Source organism: Salminus brasiliensis, chromosome 9 (assembly GCF_030463535.1).
Source record: "Salminus brasiliensis chromosome 9, fSalBra1.hap2, whole genome shotgun sequence".
Taxonomy (NCBI): Eukaryota; Metazoa; Chordata; class Actinopteri; order Characiformes; family Bryconidae; genus Salminus; species Salminus brasiliensis.
In genome coordinates this window covers 12385201-12404774 of record NC_132886.1, presented here as the reverse complement: position 1 = coordinate 12404774, position 19574 = coordinate 12385201, and the positions used below count along the sequence as shown (strand labels likewise).

Sequence of the window (19574 nt, the reverse complement as noted above, 5' to 3'; positions counted from 1 at the left end):
CCAACAGAAACCTTTACTGGTTGACATCATTTTTGTTCCATTTTAGCTTCAGTGTTTAGTTTAGCATCACATTCATTTCATTTAACATGCATATTTTATCTTCCTGAAATGAATAAAGATCAGACCAAAGGTGGTTGACGATAAAGTAGCTCCATACCAACATGCATAATGCGTACATTTATGATGCTCTCTCTAGTGTGTTTGTAAACATCCTTGCTCTGACCAGACTTTGAAAGTTTAATTTTTAGTGGCCGCACGTAAGCCTGTTCAAGACTTCATAGGCATTAAGGGCACAACATAAAAAGAACTCAGTCCAGAATCGATTCATTTCACTTCAATTTTATTCATTTTTTTCTATGATGTGAAAAGAACAACCAAAAAGTTTGAGAGCAGAAACCAAGATGACAGTAACAACAAGAGCCAATAGGGAGACACTTGTCTCCCGGCTGCGTCTTTTTCGACCGTTACAATCAGGAACGCGACAGACATCTTGTTCAGTTTTTACACCACAGTCGCCTGGCCTCCAGGCCGTGTGGCTGAAACCTTGTGTTTAAACCTCCTCGCCAGAAGACGCAGGAAGTCTAAACTATGTAGTGATAACGTTGGAGTGTACTGTATATTCACATACACTGGGTGTGTGCGCACGTGCGCATGTGTGGCTCTCAACTTTCTGAGGCTGTACTACATAACCTCCCCACCCGCCAATGTGCCTTCTTGACCACTAATGTGTGTGAAAACCAACAAACTGTCCAGGAGGGGGCACCACAGGAGTCTGCAACTTCACTATCCCTCAATGGACACAGAGTTTATACACCACCTTCTACTGTGGTGCGCTGCCTTTATCACTCTTGCACACCATCACTTCCCACACTCCCTTCATTCTTCTCCTAGAAAGGCGATGGAATTTGTCTGGGGGTGGAGGTGTTTGGGAGGGGGCGTGTTTGAGGCACTGAAGTTCGCATGGATTTCAGAACAGGCTGAAATGAGCACTCTGGGTCTGCAGGTTTGTAACTGTTCGTCTGGTTCAGTCAGTCAGGTCGTTCCTGATGCAGCCATGCCCTTCTACCTTCTAGCCGTCCAGCACAGAACAGATAAAAGCGGACGCTCATTCCTCTTTACTCGTTTAACCGGAGTGGCTGCATCTCTTCATCCTTCTCTCTAGGGTCGGCTACTAGACCACGTAACGATTCTTCCAACTGATATTCTATGGTTGCATTGCTATGAACTACACATGTACAAACGCACTCATACACACACGCACACACAAACGTCATCCAATTCATGACTCCTACTACAGATGAGCGTTTTTAATTTCATGTTTGGCATTAGTACTGAATTTTCTATCCTTTCTTTCATCTCCAAGCCCAACCCTGCAACTAGATTCTTGGCCGTCTTCTCATCTTCTTATTTAAAAAAACAAACAAACAAAAAAAAAAAAACAGCATCTTTCTCCCGTGAACAAAAACGAAAAAAAAGAAGAATACTCAAGTTTTTTTCAAATTCAAGGCACAATGTCTCTCCTTTTCCTCACACACCCTTAATCTCAGAGTACCAAAGCCTCAGCTGTCAGTCACATGAGAGGCTCCACCTACATTCCTGCCTCTCGGCTAGCTCCTCCCCTCGCCGCTAACACTGTTTCTTAGATGCATCTGTTTGGGAGTGTGATCACAATCCCACACCAGTGAAGAAAACAACAAACAAAAACAAAACGACAAAGACAACAACAGTGACAACAAAAACAAAACCGTTTCTCCAAAATAAAAACAAATAGTCACGTCCTGTGTTCAGTTATGTCAGATTTTCGAGTCATATCCACCAGCTCTTTTTTGGCAAGCTTGTCTTAAATAAGCACTAAGTACTGATAGATAGGATAAACATACACCGTTACGTGTTTTTAAGTAGATGCGTTTGTCATTTTTTTGTATCTTTTTCTTTTGCTCCTTTGTAATCTCGCATGAATTCAAGATTTTTAGTCGATTTTTCACTTGTCTGTTTAAAGGTTTACGTAAATGCAAGCAGGGACAGATTGCCGTAGTGTCTTGCTCTAGACGTGGGTCTTGAGGGGTGAGGCGACGTTTTGTATTTTACGAAACGCCATTCACCAGGGTCAGAGCCTCCCCGGATGATGCCACGCCGTTGCTAGGGGAACGCTTGGAAGGGACACGCTCTTCTTTCTTCACACTAGTCCCATTCTCCTGTTGAGGGAATCAATGAGTTGTTCAACCAAATGCCAGAATCTTACCCTCAAGCAAGATCTTGCACTGCAGACCCAGAGCAAAAAAATCCAGCCTTGCATTTACTGCTTTTCTTGATTTACAAGCTTGGCTCAGTTTACAAATGCAAAAATTTACCAAGGAAACAATTTAACTCAGTAGTGCATGAATGACTTGAACCTACAACTATTCCATGTGTTAGTTGTAACTCAGGTAATAGTTTTGTACCTTAGGATGGGAGGCATGCTGTACATCATCCTTCTTCACTGGAAGGTTCTGTCGGCTTTGAGATTCTGCGCGAGAGATGAAGTCGGCCACAGTAACTGCATGTGACAAGAAAAATTTGGTATCAAACATCCAAGACCACTGGCATTACGGCAATGTGGCTCTCTGGAGCTAAAATATGCCTGCACCCTTTTTCTACACAACTAATGTGAATGACGCATCAATCATGCAACAAGTTCAAACAGCAAAGAGCTAGTATGTATTAAAATACAAGAATTTGCCCATCAGTGGGGTAAACATCTATTTCTACATTAGCCTCGTCTCTCCAGTGCATCTGAAAAGCTTAAGAAGCAAACCTAACCCTACAACGTTGTAGCTGACATTTTCTATAAGGCTTTATTTTTAGTTTAATTAATTTGAAAGGTTAAAAGACCTTATTGTTTACAGTAGACAACACATGACATTATATTTCAGCACTGCCACAGTGAAAGGCAATGCCTGGGTAACGAATATATCATTTCTTTTATTATTTGCGAAGAGTAAAACTTGGCCTCTCACCTGGCTGCCTGTCACGGCTGGCGGAACCTCCCTCAGGGCGGTTGCCACGGTTACGGCGACGTCGGCTTCTGTTGCGCCGCTGGGGCTTACCGTCTTCTTCTGAAAAGCAGAAGAGGAGCAGGTTTACCTTTTTTCATTTCACTTTTCACTATATGCTGATGAAAGCACTATGAAAGCTCCTCTTCTTTCTCTTACCCAGTCCATTCTCACTAGCAGCTGCCTGGCCATCTGATTCGTTGGCGGCTGCGTCGATCACACTTGGTTCTTGGTCGTTGCGGCGGCGGCGGGAGCGTCTTCTGCGGTCATTGCCGCCCATGCTCTCACTTGCATCTGTATCTCCACCCAGATCACCTTCGCCCTCCAACAGAGAGTAGGGGTTACTGTCGGGGTCCCTCAGCACTGTTTATGAAGGAGTGAGAGACAGAGTTACAGACATTTACATTTAAGGCATTTAGCTGACGCTCTTATCCAGAGCGACTTACAAAGTTAGTCGTATTACAGAGGTGGGTCAGTGTAGTGTTAGGAGTCTTGCCCAAGGACTCTTATTGGTGTAGCACAGCATAGTCACCCAGACCGGGAATCGAACCCCAGTCTCTAACATGGTGTGGTAGCTCAGTGGCAGGTAGCGGTGTTATCTATTGCGCCACACCAACCACCTGTCAAAACAACCATTTCTATACCTCAAAGGGGACAACCAGATTTGAACTGGGGACCTCTTGATCTGCAGTCAAATGCTCTACCACTGAGCTATATCCCCACAGACAAGTCATCAAGCCCTTATATGAACTGAACTAAGCTGTAAAAGGTCACCTGAGCTGATTGTGTTGGAGCTTCGGGGTCCTGGGCCCCCACGGCCTCTCCCTGTGCTGGATCCACGGCCACGACCTCCTCTCCTGGAGCCCCTCTCCTCCACTCCCACGCCCCGGGGTCTGGGATCTCGCTCACCCAGGTCCTCGGTCTCCGAAGCATTGGACATCTCAGAGTTTGTGCCTGTTGGACAAACAGTAGAGCAAGGGTTCCAAAATTTTAAATAACTAATTTTTACACTCAGAAGTGTAGAAATCTCCATAGCACAACTCTGCCCCCCCCCCCCCCCGATAATCTAAAAGCAGGTATTCCAGACCAGATTCTCCACTGAAATGAGAACAGTCCACTAGCCCCAAGAGATGTAGTGCTAGGCTTAAACCCTTTTGAGAAAGTGTTTCTTTATCAGTTAACACAATTCTGTTTTTGTTTCATGATAAATGTAAAATGTTTACACATGTCCTGGAGAACTCATTGGGCAAACTGTGTAAACCAATCTGACCATTATGCATGTTTCAATAATAATAATCCCTGGGATTTAACCCTCACCATAACCAGAGTATGCGTTGGCCTTGCGTCCACGCCCCCGTCCTCCGTATGTACGTGACGTCTGGAGTGAGTTGCTGCTCTCGTCAGTCAGGTAGCCTCTCTCCCGGTCTCCGGTGCCGGCCACTCCGGTACGGCTTGGTGGTGCACGGTAACCCACACCAATCTGACGAAGCTGTTCATCGATCTGTAGTCGTTCCATTCGCAACTGCTCCACCTCCTAATAGAGGGAGAGAAAAAAATAGGTGGAAGAGTAAAATCAGTAGTATTTGAAGTTTAGACTCAAATAGTGTCCGATAGGGGAAGAAACCATGTGTTCTGGATCCCAGCACTGTGGTTTAATATATAGCCTGAACATAATAGATATGATATACAATAGATAAACACAGTTTCAAGCTAAAGATACACTATAATTACACATGTATATCTAATTTAGGTCTGGTTCATGTCAATAATAATCACAATGCGTGTCGTTCTAAAGAACAAATCAGTCAAATGTTGTAATGTACTGTAATGGCTCCCCCTGCTGAAAAAACATCAGACTGCAAAAGTCAGCAGATAATTTGTGTAGTTAGAAGTCCCCTCCTTATGTTCTCTTTCCCAACATGGTGATTATCACCTATAAAAGCACGGTCACTGTGGTAATTGCCGTTCAGTGTGATATCAGATTACACTGCCCAACTGCCAAAGACCAATCCACAGAGAATGAAATACAAAATGCAAAACAATAAAAACTATTTATTCTGCTGTATTTAAAAGCAAGTGGCCGCAGTGGTGACCGGCAATGAGCGTGGCGTCTTTGAGACTAACTAAAGTGCACAGACAGAAGTTTATAATGTGTGTTTCACTAAGGGGAAATGTGTGTGTGCACCAGAGTAAGAGTGAAGGAGGGAGGGAGGGAATGTCACTGTAGAATGTGACAGCTGCCTCACTCAAACAGCTGCAGGCTGAAGGAGGGTGCACTGAGTGCTAGTTGAGGGGACTAAGGGGCTATTTTCAGAAGCAGAGGGCCACATCGGCTGAAATCCATCCCCCAACCTACCCCCACCTTCTAACTACCCCCTGGTAGGGGCATGGGGGCTATTTTCAGCTGCAGTTGGTGGTTAAAGAAGAGAGGTGTGATCAGCAGCTTTCCATGAGGGAGGAGGTCAGGTGACCAATCTAGAAAGATCTGCCATTTTCACTGCTACAATTTACTACACTACAATAAAGTCAAACAAGGCTGTCAGCATATTTATTTGTATGTATATTAATATACACTGCTCAGCCATAATATTAAAACTGGCTGCCTTATTTTGTGTAGGTCCCCCTTCTTCCTATCAGTCAAGGTATGAAGTCCACAAGACAAAAGCAGCATAACATTTTTCAGCAATTAGTGAAACAGCAGCTCTTCTGAGAGATCGGACCAGGTGGATTAGCCTTTGTCCCCTACATGCATCAGTGAGCCTACTGGCGTCCGCTGCCCCGTTGACTGTTCACTGGTTGATCTTTTTTCGAGAACTTTTAGTAGGTACTGTCCACAAAATACCAGTGACACCCCACAAGACCTACCTGATGTTTTGGAGAGGTTCTGACTCTCTGTCTAGCAATCACAATTTGGTCCTTAACAAAGTCCCTCTGGTTCTTAAGCTTGACCACTTTTCCTTCTTCCAAAACATCAACTTCATGAACTGACTGTTCATTTGCTGCCTAATATGCATGCTCCAACCCTTTATAAAAGTAATTGACTTCACCGGTCAGTGGCTTTAATGTTATGGCTGATTGGTGTATATTTCATATCCATAATCAAAGCTGTATGCAAGATGGGATTTGAACACTGGCTATTTCACTCTTTGCACCCTTCTGATCATCCAGAGTACACCGACAGTTGAACGTGAAAGTTTTTTTTATAATAAACCTTTCAGATAAATGAGAGCAGTACAAATATCTGTTATGAGAGAACATCTGGAGCATAAGCTAACCTGCAGGTAGGCCACGTGGTACTCCAGCAGTGCCTGGGCATTACTGATATTTTCCTTGGTTCCTACAAAGATGAATGGAACCATACCCTAAATGAGAAAAAGAAAAACAGAAAGCAGAAGTAAGCCTCAAACATGTTACGACAACAAACACACAATGAATAATGATAAAACACAAATCTGTGTTGTGGCATGTAGTTGTGGCTCAGTCAGCAAGTATATCTGTCAAAATGACTGAAGTGGGGAAGGGGGGGGGGGGGGTATTGGAGTATCGGGTAGGCGGTTCATTCACCTCTTGGCCGTCGACAGTGTCTGCACTGCCAGACGCCTGCCAGCCTACCTCCTCCCTGGGCAGCTTTTTGTCATTGTCCCCTTCGATCCGGACTCGCACCACGCCCGATTTGTCCACAATCTCTTGGATGATTTTGCCACTTTTCCCAATAACTTTGCCTGTGTTGAGACAGAGGGCTTTATTAGGCACGAAGGTTGTGTCACAAACATTCTCACAAATCTGTAAGCTGCAACTCTGCATACAAAAATGTAAAGAAATTTGAATAAAGCAGGCCTGTTGCACTCTACTTCACTCTCTGCTACAGCTGTGGAGACCACTCAGCTGTGGAGACCACTCAGTTGTGTGAAGAAAAATAAAAAAGAAAAGATCTGGTCTAGGAGAGCTCTACGAGATTCAGCTTCTTTGTCCACCAACTGCAGCACCCAATTATTTCACAGGATGTCTGCAGGACACAGGGACTTACCTACAAGATTCCGGGGTACTGGGAATGAGTCTTCCTTAAACTCCAGATATACTCTTGCCTGCTTCACAGCTTCTGGGGTCTGACAGGACAATAGAGTGAGAACAGTGAACACATACCAGGTCATGACATATTTAAAAAGCTAAAGCAGCAAGCAAACAGTTTTTTTTAGAACAATATTTGCCCCCACCTACTTTTCTCTTCTAATTGTTTCAGATTCATGCACCAAAAACATACAATGCGGGGCAGAAGAGCAATCTACGGAGGGCATCAATAGGGGACTGAATTTTTGAGTTCTCAATAATTGTATCAATGTGCAGATGGCTGCACTACTCAGGAGTCTGCCCACTACACCACAGAGTACACTAGTTTGAAAAGAATATAAAACAGAATTATTTGAAACCAAATTGCTCAGCCTGGTCAGAATAACGCAATCTATGCTAGGCTCTTGGTCATGTCTCGTGAAAATGAGTCTCTCAATAGGATTGTCTTGATTACATAAATAAATTGCAAAGGACAAAGAGATGTGTACATTTCTCATTGGGTTCATAATGGTTGCTACTAAATAGCTATCCACATGAGCTGCTGCTGCATTCCAAGCTTCAACAGGAAGGCATCAGCAATTAATAAATGCCATTTCAACAGTTTTAGTCTAAATTTACACTTTATAAGAAACTCATTTCAAAGACATTATCAATGTTCATTTAAGTGTTTTCAATGACTGGACAGCTAGTTTCTTAATATTTTACAGTTTTCCTGGATATGTGGGAACCAAGTATATATTTTTAAAATTCTAAGCCATTTGTGTGCCTTGCTTATGCGTCCATCATATACACATGCATACCTCTCCATAGATCCTGAAAGTGCAGCTCTCTTCTTCAAGCTCGATGGCGGTCACACCAGGAACCTTGCGGGCCTGCTGGATATTGGCACCGTGGGAGCCGATAGCCAAACCCATTAGATCCTCTCGTACTCGCACCTCCTCCTGATAGGCTGATGCCAACTGCTTACTTGTCTGTAGCATACAAAAACAAACAAACAAAAAAACCCTTTAACTCTTAACCTTATTAGCAAAACTGAGTGTTTGGACCTGCAACACTCCCAGGCAGTGAGGCGTGTGTAAAATGCAACAAGACATCAGTGGCATAAGGACATAATTTAAATGCTCTGTGTATGTGTGTACCTCCAAATGTTTGGTGGCCTCCTCGTTACGAGACATGAGCATGAGCTTGGTGCGAATACTACGGAAGTGCATGTCACTCAGAAGACCCGCACGCTTTACTGTGGACTCGTTTGTGGACTAGAGAGAGGGAAAACATTCTGTTATCTTATTGCACTCAGGTAAAGGAACAAAATGAAAAGAAAGCAAAAATGTACTTACCAATACGACAAGTTCTTGTATGGAAGCGTTATAGAAGATGCAGCTGGCTCCGATTGCTTTTCTGAAGTCTTTGTGGATATTTTCATTTAAACAGCTGCCAAATTTCATCAAAAGATTTAAGAGACATGTATTATGGTTGAGTCCGCACAATTAATACCCTTTTAAACCCTGGACCTACCCAGGGTGACTGTATACCAAATCCTAGAGAATGTGTGCGTGTTTGAGTGTGTCACACTTACATTTCTCGGAGGTCCTCGGGCACAGCGACATTGACTTTGTAGAAAGTGTTGCGAGAGGCGGGGCTGTTGGGGTTGACTGGCCGGATTCGTTCTGAAGTGACTATTTCGTTGTATGTGGCGTCGCATGCAGCATACTCGATCACATAGAACTGAGGAGGCAAAAGGCGTTCATCAGCCCTCACACAAGACACTTTACTGACAATATCACTATTCAAACACACACGCTTTACACAACTCTATCAACAAAGCAGCTCAAAGACTTCATTGTGTGGTGTTAAACCTTTAACTCAGAACGACAGTCATTAGTCTCTGGGTCAAGCTTTGACTGGGTTGATAAATGAAGTACAACACAATGAGCAAAGCACTGGAGTGAGACCATCATTGGGAGGGGAGGTTCTGCTAAGCTTTTAATTTCCTTCATTAGCTGATGTATTAACCACAGAACGCTGCAGAGGAACATCCCTTATGCAAACTCAAGACCAGCCCCATTTGACTAAAAATCTCAAAATACAAAACAAAAATGGCCTAAAAAAAAAAAAAAAAAAAAAAAAAAAAGTCAATTACCCAAGACCCACAGAGATCTGAGCCTAAAGGTGCTGTAATATTCTAATGCACCACTGAGGAGAGTGGCAGACAGCTTCCTGTGCTTCAGGTTAAACTAAAAGAGCCATTACTGCTTTGCTACATCACTCAATGTGCTGTCTTAACCTAATTACACAGGCAGCGCATGTGTGTATGTAGAAGCAAGTTGGCCCAGGTGCTAAGGAGCTGAGAAAAGGAAGTCAAGCATTTTGCAATCTGCAGGGTTCGCACCAGAGAACTGATGCAGCAAATGCACAAAATCCACCGTTTTGTTACACAACAGACCAATCCTGGAGAGCATGCAACTTTTTCCTCTGTGTCCCACAGAAAAAGAGTGCTCCCCATTACAAGAAGACCAACTCAAAGTGGGCAACATTCTCAAGTTCTGCTTGCTCAAGTTTTTGCAAATTGACTTCAAATATATTTGAGCATTCAGGTCAATTTTAATGACCCAAAGTCCTAAGCCAAGCCAAGCGTTCCAGTACACTTCAAAGATCTGAGGCCAAATTTGCTCTAGCATGGGTACGGAATGTGTAATTCTGTTATCACACGTGAAGTCATATCGCCTAAATGCGGAGTTTATGGGTAATTGGGTCAAAGCTGCATGTATCTGTGCTATTAGGCTGAGATGCTCCCTCAAAAGGTTTGAAACTCTGCCAAGCCATATCCACATCCCGGGTTGGAGGGTGTATCTGGCAAAAGCTCAGCTCAGCATTGCCCTACAGTTGAGATTGAAGCACCAGCAGGAACCTGTGCCGACTAGAGCTGTGTAATATTGACAACACTTTTTTTTTGGAAATATTTAAACAACAAAAAGTCAAGTATTTACTCTGATAAAGTATTCCTGCATAGTGTATTTGGGAAAACAAGATTATGTCAAGGCAATATTCTGGTTAAAGTTGTGCAATATGACCAAAATTGATATGAAAATTAAGAGACTACATTATGAGCCACAATTACTTTGGATGGATGAATCAAGGCATTCCCATGATTCAGCAAACATCTAAAACATCGGTTACTGGTCAGGTTTATCACAACAGACAATAAGACAGGCCTATCTGCACAGTTCACACTCCTAATACCAGTATTGTGGTGCGTTGAAGACAACAGTACAGATTACGTAGCCTTTCAGTGCACATATGCTCATGCACTCTGTTGTTGGCTTAAACTTTAAAAGCATGCTGTATGAAGCTTCATGTACACAGGGGGTGTGTGTTTCCCCTCCCAGATTACATGACAGCTTTCTTCTCCCAACGGAGTAAGAGAGCTATATAACGGTATGGAGTTATCAGTTGCGACTTCCACAGCTGAATAAACACATATGAACAGCGTGCTTGCTCCCAACCTTGCCACATTAGTCACCAACTCACCTCGCCCTTCATCATCCTCACCCTCGCCATCCACCAGCCACATGGTTCCTGTTCGTTCGCTCTAGAGTAGACCTGACACAAAGCACAGAGACAAAAGCAAGTGAGCGGATGTGTTTTAAGATGTAGATTTTTTACACTTACTGAACAGTGTGTCACTAATGAACATTGATTAGCCATGACTTTAGAAACACTTGCCTAATACTGAGTAGGTACACCACAACAGATCTGAGCATTCGAGGCACGGACTCCACAAAACCTCTGAATACACCCTGTGGTATCTGGCACTATGCTGATAGCAGCAGATTCTTTAAGTCATGCAAGTTGTGGGGTGTTCCTGCATTCATCGGATCGATGAGCCTTACGTGGACCACTTCGCAGGCATCGACCGTTGCATACCAGAAAAACACCAAAAGACCTGCCTGACGCTTTGAAGATATTCTGACCCAATCTTCTAGCAATCAAAATTTGGACTCTGACAAAGTGGCTCAGATATGCATGCTTGCGATTTCTCCTGCTCTAAACAAACCACCTTCAGAAACTGACTGTTCAATTGCTGCCTAATATATCCAAGCCCTCAACAGATGTCAGATAAAGATAGTCAATGGTTTTCACTTCACCTGTGAGTGGTGCTAATGTTACGGCTAATAAGTACATTTTGTCTACACAAAAGACCCAATGTCCACTACGGCTTTACAATACATCATTTCAGCATAATCTTCATTGCAATGTGGGCAGATGCAACAGTCTAATTATGTGTTAAAGCTTTGCTACCTGATACAAAAAGATGCTCACAGTTCTCATTTTTAATCCCATATTAAATAATATTGTGATCGTTGACGTCTGGTGAAAACACATAATGGCAATATATAAATTGCGAGATATATATCCACAATCATAAACACACATATTTAGAAGCCGCTGGTGATTTGAGGAAGGAAAGGAATGAGAATAAACAAAATAAAACATTAAACATTAAAAGAGAGAGAAAGACTGAAAGGGCAAAAGAGAGCAGGGAAGAAAAAGAAAGAAAATAAGCGATGAAAGCAAAAAAAATAGCCATGGCTAGAAAGAGTGCAAGAAAACAAAACAAAACAAAAAGAATGAATAAAACAGAAAACAACAAGTATGAATGAAAGAAAGAACAAAAGATAGAAAGAAGAAACAACAGAAAGAAGGAAAGCAACAAAGAGGTACAGAAAGAAAAAACAGCAGCTGCCTGAAAGAGCTTAAGGTAAAATCAAAGGCAGCACGCATTTAAGCACCCATATGGTGTTAATACAGCATTTTTAGAATAATGGCCACCCATGCTTGCAGTTCACACCAGCTGAAAGGGTGCAAACAAATTGTGAAGATAAGGTGGTCTCCGACATTGTAAGATTTAACAGAGGCGTGTGAGGTTTAGGGCATCACCTAGACGAGGTGGGAAGTTTTAGGGTGACTGAAGTCTTACCTCCACTTCCTCTCCCTCGCCAATGTCCTTGTGATAGTCGGTCGGGGGTGGCAACCTCACGTCGCTAAACGGCAGCTGTCTCTCTGGCTGCCAGCTATTAGAGAGAACACACAGAGACAAATTACAAAGGAAACATGTCACCTTTCACCTGCTAAATCCTTGGTTCAGACTGAAAAGCAAGCTGATCGAGCTCTCCATGAGGGTCTCTCCAGAACATCAATATGATACTTCTAAAGTTAGCATATAAGGAACAAAACACACCAGCAAATCAGTAGCGCCACATTAACAGAGAACTCATAATAAACAGGAGTAAAAACTAAGAGTAAACAAATTAATTAAATACATAGTACAGCTAATTGTCAATCTATACTCTTTTAGGAAAAGACAGGGAGTTGAGAATGAGGTGATCATGACCTCACTAACGCCCTTGTCGCTGAATGCTATCAAATTCTCACAGAAGTGCTATAAAATCTAGTGGAATGCCTTCCCCATAGGCACAGTTACACCAAGAAAAACTAAATAAACTGTTTAATACCCCTGATTTCGGAAGAAACTATCAATGATTGGGTGTCCCAATACTTTTGCCCATGTCGTGTAGATGGTCAGTTTTCTGTACTGAAGAAACCCATGATTTACGCAGAAAAATGTTTTTACGAATTTGCCTCAAAAAAAAATGTCACACTGCCCATCCCTAAACCTCAAGACTTGAAAGTACCCCTGAACCTCACATTTGTCTTTAAGCATAAGCAACAAATGCAGATGTCCATAAGTTCAGGTAAAAATAAGACCAGACTGCCATGCCTAAGATAGGTCTCCTGACATGTGTTCACGGGGAGTCAACTTTAGGCATGCCGGCTCAAATAAATATATAAATGCTACCATGTTTGTCTCACTGAAAAATATTGGTAATTATTGCCCTGAAAGTTGCGTGTTTACCCTTACTATTCATCAGTACACAGGGGAAGTACGTTCTAAAAAGAAGAGCCTTAACTCATACATCCACAAACTGACAGAAAATCAGAGCAGAATGATAGAGGTGATGGTTTGCGTGCACGTCAAAGAAACCCTCCCAAGAATGGCAGGGGCAACGCACTTCCCCTGATCCACATACCTCATCGGGCTATTTCTGGCCCACCCTCATGCAGAGAGATAGGCACAGAAAGAGGGAGGCTAGAGGGAGACTGAGAGAGAAATCAATGGCAACTATAGGAGAGAGAGGTAGAAAAGGGAAAAGAAAACAAACAGACAGAAAAGGAATAAAAAAAAAAGATGGACAGATATAAAGAGACAGACAGAGAGGGCTGGTGGAAGAAAGCAGAGGGAGGGGAAGAAACAGGGCTTAGGAAGAGGTAGTGGAACTATAAACGGGCCCATGACAGCTGCCTGGAGATCAGCACAGGTGCTGAGAGAGGCAGACAGAAAGAGAGAGGGGATTTGTAAGAGGGGGAGGTTAGACTCTTGTGGACATCAGCTGAGATAAGGGGAATGGGTCACAGCCTACTGCTGAGAGAGCACTTAATGAACCATCCACGCTCCACCCACAATTACATTCCTCTGCAGCTACTGTTATAAGGTTGGACAAGCCGTAAAGACCACTGATAAATATCCCATTAAGTCTACTGATGTGTGACGCATGTACTGAACTGAGTGGATCATACTGAACACTACAACTTACACCAGCAGAGTGAATTCCTTATTTAAAAAGATGTGTATTAACTGTTGTGTAACGGAGCTAATGCATTTCAACAGATGTCATACACTGAAAAGCCATAACATTATCATGACATCAATTATCTACAGCTGCATCTGTCAAGGGGTGGGATATATTAAGCAGAAAGTGAACAGTCAGTTCTTGAAGGCGATGCGTTCACAGCAGGAGAAACTGACCGGTGTAAGATTGTGATGCTAGACGACCAGGTCAAAGCATCTCCAAAATATCAGGTCTTGTGAGGTTTTTCCATGGTACACAAGGACAACAAGTGAACCAGCAACAGGGTAATGGGCACCTGATGCGATCCAGGAAGGCCCCACCTCACAACTGACAGGACTTAAAAGATCTGCTGCTAACGTCTTGGTGTCAGATACCACAGGACTCTTTCAGTCTTAAATGCTCAGATCTTTTGTGGTGGCACCTACTCAGTATTAGACAGGTGGTGCTAATGTCATGGCTGATCGGTGTAACACTAAGCAGGATACTCAATGTTGTGAAGAAACTCAAAATTAGTTGTTTTAGTTCAGGTTAAGCTACAAAGTATGTCCAACTTCACAACAGTTGCTATGGAGAGAAAAAAAAAAAAAAGTGTGTGGTAAAACCATAGACAGGTCAATTATGTTCTGCTTTAAGAGGCATTGGAGTTAAACTGGGCTCAAAATATTTAGTATCTTCCCCAGTGATTTGCTGGATGGTACAGCATATTGGGGATGCATCACATCCAGATATATAAGAGAAGCTAAGTAAACTTACTTGTTTTCAAAGACTATTGTGAGGGAGTCTTCATGGACATCTTTGACGAACCCCTGAAAGAGCACAAAGAGAAAAGAAGTTCAGAGCAGTTTAATCATGCAAAAGCTTGTCATGAGGATAATAGCTAAAATTAGCAACACTATGAAATACAGCCATATAATAATACAATCTTACTGCTGGAAAGGTTTTCAGACACTGAAAGTATGTAGTGCAGGTACTGACAAAAGCAAATATCCTCTTAACATTTCAGTTTGCATGAACACAGTTAAGGAACTCTTACCCTACGCTGCATGAATGTATTAAAGCTGTAAACATAGCTTGAGAATTTTAAACTGTGCTGTGAACAAGAAATTATTCCCACAAAGAAATCATTTAGCCCTGTGCATTCTGATGTGCCTTTCTCCCTAAAGCTTTACATGCACGGTGTTTAGTAACCTATAAATAGAGCTAAACTAAAAATTAATACATGGGCCACAGCAAGGTTACATCAAGCAAGAGCAACCACAGTGTGACACTGGTCTAGTGTCTTTGAAAGTAATACATTATTCTATCCACCCCCATATCTTCCCTCCATATCCATGAGCTACATAACACACTGTGTAGTGTGTGTGACTGTGCATGTGTTTTTGTGTTGATTCTGTTCACCAGCACCGGACAAGATATTACAGCACAAGTGTGGATGGGTCATTTTAAGAGGAAGCAGGAGACTCATCATCTACGTTACTCTCCATATTTATAGACATATCTGGCCTCAAGAGAGACCCCCCTTCTGGGGAGCCTACTGACAGCAAAGTCAGGTCCTCATATACGGATGAACACACACACAGTGTGCATGGTATAAGTGTGGGGGAAATGGGGAACTGGCACATGTCAGTTACAGCATGTGACCACTGGAGAAAGTGGAATATGTATTAGGTAGTCTACTATCATTACAATAGGGAAACACTGAATGACATACAGGTAGTAAGGACCCCTTCTCAAAACCTGTTCTTGACCAATCACACTGCCCCACAAATCTATCAGGACGTGCCTCCAGTCCCCTCCCCCTTGTAAGAGGTGGCTTCCCCGGGTGAGTGACAGCACTGGTGAAGTGACACTGCCTAATATGGGGCAGGGAGAGAGGAAGGGAGGAAGAGAGTGGAAGGAAGGGAGTAAATCAAGATACTTCACACCTGCTTAGAAGAGACGCTCTCTTCCCTGAAAAAAATGGCCACCGGTTTCAGATTGAAATGTATATGTAGATACAGCACACATGGTACAAGTTAACTTTCACCTAGCTCATGTTCTGACAACTGTACCATGACTGTACCGTGTAAAGCAGCTGCCAGTACTTGTCTATACTGCAAGCCAAACTTTTAAAGCCAGTATAGGTCAGTTGGTACAAAATGCCCCAAATACAAACAAAAGACAGCAAAGTAAAACACTGTCTTGCTTTGACCATTATGAAAACTTCACCCTCATCCAAATCAGGCTGACAGCATACAAGAATTTCAATCATAAACACAGCCCCATTGATTATAAATTAATCCACTGTGGAGCAAAGTAGTCCACATCTTACTAACCAACCATGTGCATTACGGCTACTATGTTGGGACAAGGGCACACTGTACACTAGCAGAGTGCTCCAGCATGTCCCTGTCATTAGCAACACCTTCCCAGCATGAACACAGGCAACCCTTTTTGGTCTCACATCTCTGAGAACTTGACTCCTGGAAAGGGCCGCACTGGACAGGGTCACTGATCGCCCAATCAGAGGTGGAACGTCACAAGCATGTGGCTACCCTGGCCGTCCAAGTACCACACGTGGCTGCAGAAGAGCACTTAAGCCTGGGAAACCCGCACCCAAAACTCTGCACCATGGAGGCTAGGCTTATTTTAATTCCCCCAAACAAAACAAAAAAGACTAAGAAGCTCAAACTGATCTGCTTGGCCATCTTTTTCAATTTAGTTGGCACCCCGTGGCAACTGAAGGAGTGACTGTGTGAATGAGCACCGGGGACCGGAAAACAGAGGCTCTGAATCTCAATTCTATCAAGTGCTTCATTCATGTCCTAACATGATTTAGGTAGCTGTTGAATATTTGGGGTGACAAAGCACAAAAATAAAAGCATGCACTGGTCTTCGGGAACTTAAACTCAATAAAGTTACCAGCTTATTGGGATCACTAAAGTGTTCCTGAGATCAATCTATGACGTTTTACATGGTCTGAAGTTTGACATGGTCTGAATATCAGGAATCAATCCTGTCTACTGTAAATGCTTGGCTACACTGAAAATTAGGGTCACCCTCCATGTACTTCTGAGTGAAAACAGTGGGTTGACTGAATCATTGGTATTGGCAGACAACAATTAAGGGAAAAAAAGACCAGAGTCAGTCTGGTGCATAGATTCGCCTGACAATTCAAACAGATACTAAACCAAAATGCCATTTTATTCATTTACTGAACTGATAACCCTCAGTAGATAGGTTATCCGTCTCTTTAAAGTGAATCAAGGTAAAGATAAAAAGGTAATCAGCATCTGCATCACAAAACGTGCATGAGAAATACCAGACCTCGACACGTCCACTCAAAGAATAGCAAGATGCTTTGACTGACTGTTTATATTGGGTCAATATTTTGGGTTGGTCTGACCAGAAAACCCTAAAACTGAAGTAAACAGAACTAAGGACTGGAGTGGATACAAAAGTGCAAGGGCAAAGCATGGAAAACAATTTGCGGAGAGAAGTGTGACATCTCAAGGATAAAGAAGGGAAAATAAAAAAGGAAGAGTGCAAATGAAAAGTAAAAGTAGGCATTGAAATTCGGCCATCCCAAATGAACTTGAGTAGCGTTAAAGTTACTTCCACCGAGCGGAACTGGATTGAATGAATTCAACGGGGGATCCCACCGAGCAGCAGCAGAGAGAGAGAGAGAGGGGAGGGGGGGGATGGAGAGAGTGTTGAGTGTCAGGTCTGATATCACCTGTTCTTCTCCCACCTGCTCTGGTCCCTCAGAGAAGCATGAGTGTAAAAGGTACGCGACACCATCACTACTACTGCAGCTCACACGAAAGCTGTGACATAACCAGTCCAAAGATACACAGGAGCATGATCTCCCTTCTTCCACAAGGCCTGAAATAGAGAGCCGGTGCCAAACCATCCGATTAAACGTGCTCCTCAAAGTTGCATCTCATCAAACGAGGGGAAAAAAAAAAATCCATTTGAAAAGGTTTACTTAAGATGATAATTCAGCACCAAGACTCGTATCCGACTGCTTAAAATAACCAAAGCTCCTCAGCACTTCAGCCTCAGTCTGGCTGACCTCAAACGCCTTGATTCAGACTCCAACTGGGCCCACCCTGCTGTGCTAGACTGGGGCAACCAGTGAGGACAAGGCAGGCATCTCCTCTGAAGCTTGCTGCTAACAGCTAGGCTGCCTGACGCAGCTCGTTTCTTCACACAACACCACAAAAGCCCATCTTTTTAACCCAATCTGGACTGGTGGTATTAGTTTAGAGCCAGGCTGGCCCAAATGAAGCGGTGACATGTGACTACAGCCACTCTGCGACCACTCCTGATGGGCCACTCTCTCTCAGGCGGCTAATATTATGGTTCAAGTTGGAGGAATAAGTCCTGCTGTCCTGAGACGACCTATGAAACATGGACGTTTAGGGGCTTTCGTGGTCAGCCACCTCCTAACCTCGCTTCGAAAGTGAGGGGAGGAGGAAAATCCAGGATGAGCCGAGGCAAACCAACAAAGTGCCCCACAATGGCTAGCTAAGTCTGACCCGTACAACAACAGACCGGCAAGGAGCTACCGAGAGCGACCTCATCACATCTCGGGCCTCCTCGGCACAGTGAAACGCAGCCGCATGTCATTCACGGGCCTTTGGTTCAAGCCTGAAACGGTCCAGGTCCAAGTGTCTCAGGCGAATCTGCGAGTTAACATTTAGCTAGCTAAATCAGAGAAGGTGTGTGTGTGTGTGTGTGTGTGTTTTCGGCTCAGTCAGCTACCTTATAGAAGGCCCCGTTGGAGCCGCGCACCTCCACCGCCAGCCCGTCCATGGTTGCCGGCGCTCCGCCGCTTTGAGAGTCCGGCAGCACCCCCAGCTTCGCCGGCCCTCCGCCGCTCTCCGGCCGCTTGTGGATTTCCAGTGTTTCGGATGATGGGAGAGGGGGTAGAGGTGACGGGTGAGCAGCAAGAGGTTCAGACAGTAAGCTAGCTAGCTCTGACTCCGACGACCAGGAGTCAACGTGAACTCAGTAACGGTCTCGTTAGCTAGCAGGCTACCGGGAATAGCCGCTTTTCGAAGGGAACGGCGAGCCGCGGCGGTGTAGCTGGCTACGCTCACCGCTTTGTGGCTGTGCTGGCGGTGATGGAGAGGCGATGTTAGCAAACAGCTAGCTAGCTAGCCAGCTAACTCCGCGGCTAATCAGCTATCACCAACACCTTCTTGCCTCAGTTGCCGGACGGTTAGCCAAGTTAGCGTAGTTACGTTATGCGATCTGCTGCATGTGCTGGGAGTGTTTGTGTTGTGGAGCAGTTCGGAGTCGGCTCAAATCTTTTAAAGCAACGTTATCAGATTAAAAAATACTATAATAATAATAATAATAATAATAACATTAATAATAATAACGCCTCCTCCCCGAATCCCGCGGTGGTGTGCTATCGCCCGGCAACTCCTTTAACCCCCGTTGCCCGTCCCCTCGAACGCACGCCGTCAGAGTGAAAATGCGAGAGTGTGAATGACCCCCAAATGCCCACCCCTACTACTGGTAAGGCAGGCCATACTGGAAATCAGCCCTCACCATTGGACAGCGCGTGTGTCGCTCAAAAACAAGGCCGTTACCCATTGGTGGAGACGCTGGAGGCTGGGTCAACACGAGCCCCAGTGCCTGCGCTCCTGATTGGTCGTAGTTTCTCCTTACTAAAATTAGGCGACTCTTTTCACTATACACACGCCAATTCACAAAACCGTATGTGTACACCGTATTTCAACGACAGCTGAGTAAAACAACCAGGCTTTCTTGGACGGTTTGCGGCTTTCTATGT

The 19574-nt window shown here is 43.9% G+C and overlaps 1 protein-coding gene across 1 annotated transcript; it reads right to left on the bottom strand.

Annotated features, from left to right (window-relative positions):
* Window positions 1-323: 323 nt before the first annotated feature.
* On the bottom strand, window positions 324-19242 carry fxr2 (FMR1 autosomal homolog 2). Its single transcript, XM_072687428.1, has 17 exons — window positions 18536-19242; window positions 14543-14595; window positions 12079-12172; window positions 10629-10700; window positions 8677-8825; window positions 8438-8531; window positions 8240-8356; window positions 7901-8071; window positions 7060-7138; window positions 6597-6754; window positions 6308-6394; window positions 4350-4566; window positions 3807-3986; window positions 3192-3395; window positions 2997-3095; window positions 2442-2536; window positions 324-2195 (listed from the first exon to the last, which is right to left on the bottom strand). The coding sequence occupies exons 1-17, from the start codon at window positions 18584-18586 to the stop codon at window positions 2085-2087; spliced, it is 2031 nt and encodes a 676-aa protein (XP_072543529.1). The 5' UTR covers window positions 18587-19242; the 3' UTR covers window positions 324-2084.
* Window positions 19243-19574: the final 332 nt, after the last annotated feature.

Excerpts from the sequence above, each read along its gene's own strand:
- fxr2 (XM_072687428.1), bottom strand. The coding sequence starts at position 18,586 with ATGGACGGGCTGGCGGTGGAGGTGCGCGGCTCCAACGGGGCCTTCTAT. Across the intron at positions 14,596-18,535 it reads CCAACGGGGCCTTCTATAAG|GGGTTCGTCAAAGATGTCCA; the intron begins GTAGCTGACTGA and ends GTGCTCTTTCAG. Across the intron at positions 7,139-7,900 it reads CTTTCAGGATCTATGGAGAG|ACCCCAGAAGCTGTGAAGCA; the intron begins GTATGCATGTGT and ends TTGTCCTGTCAG.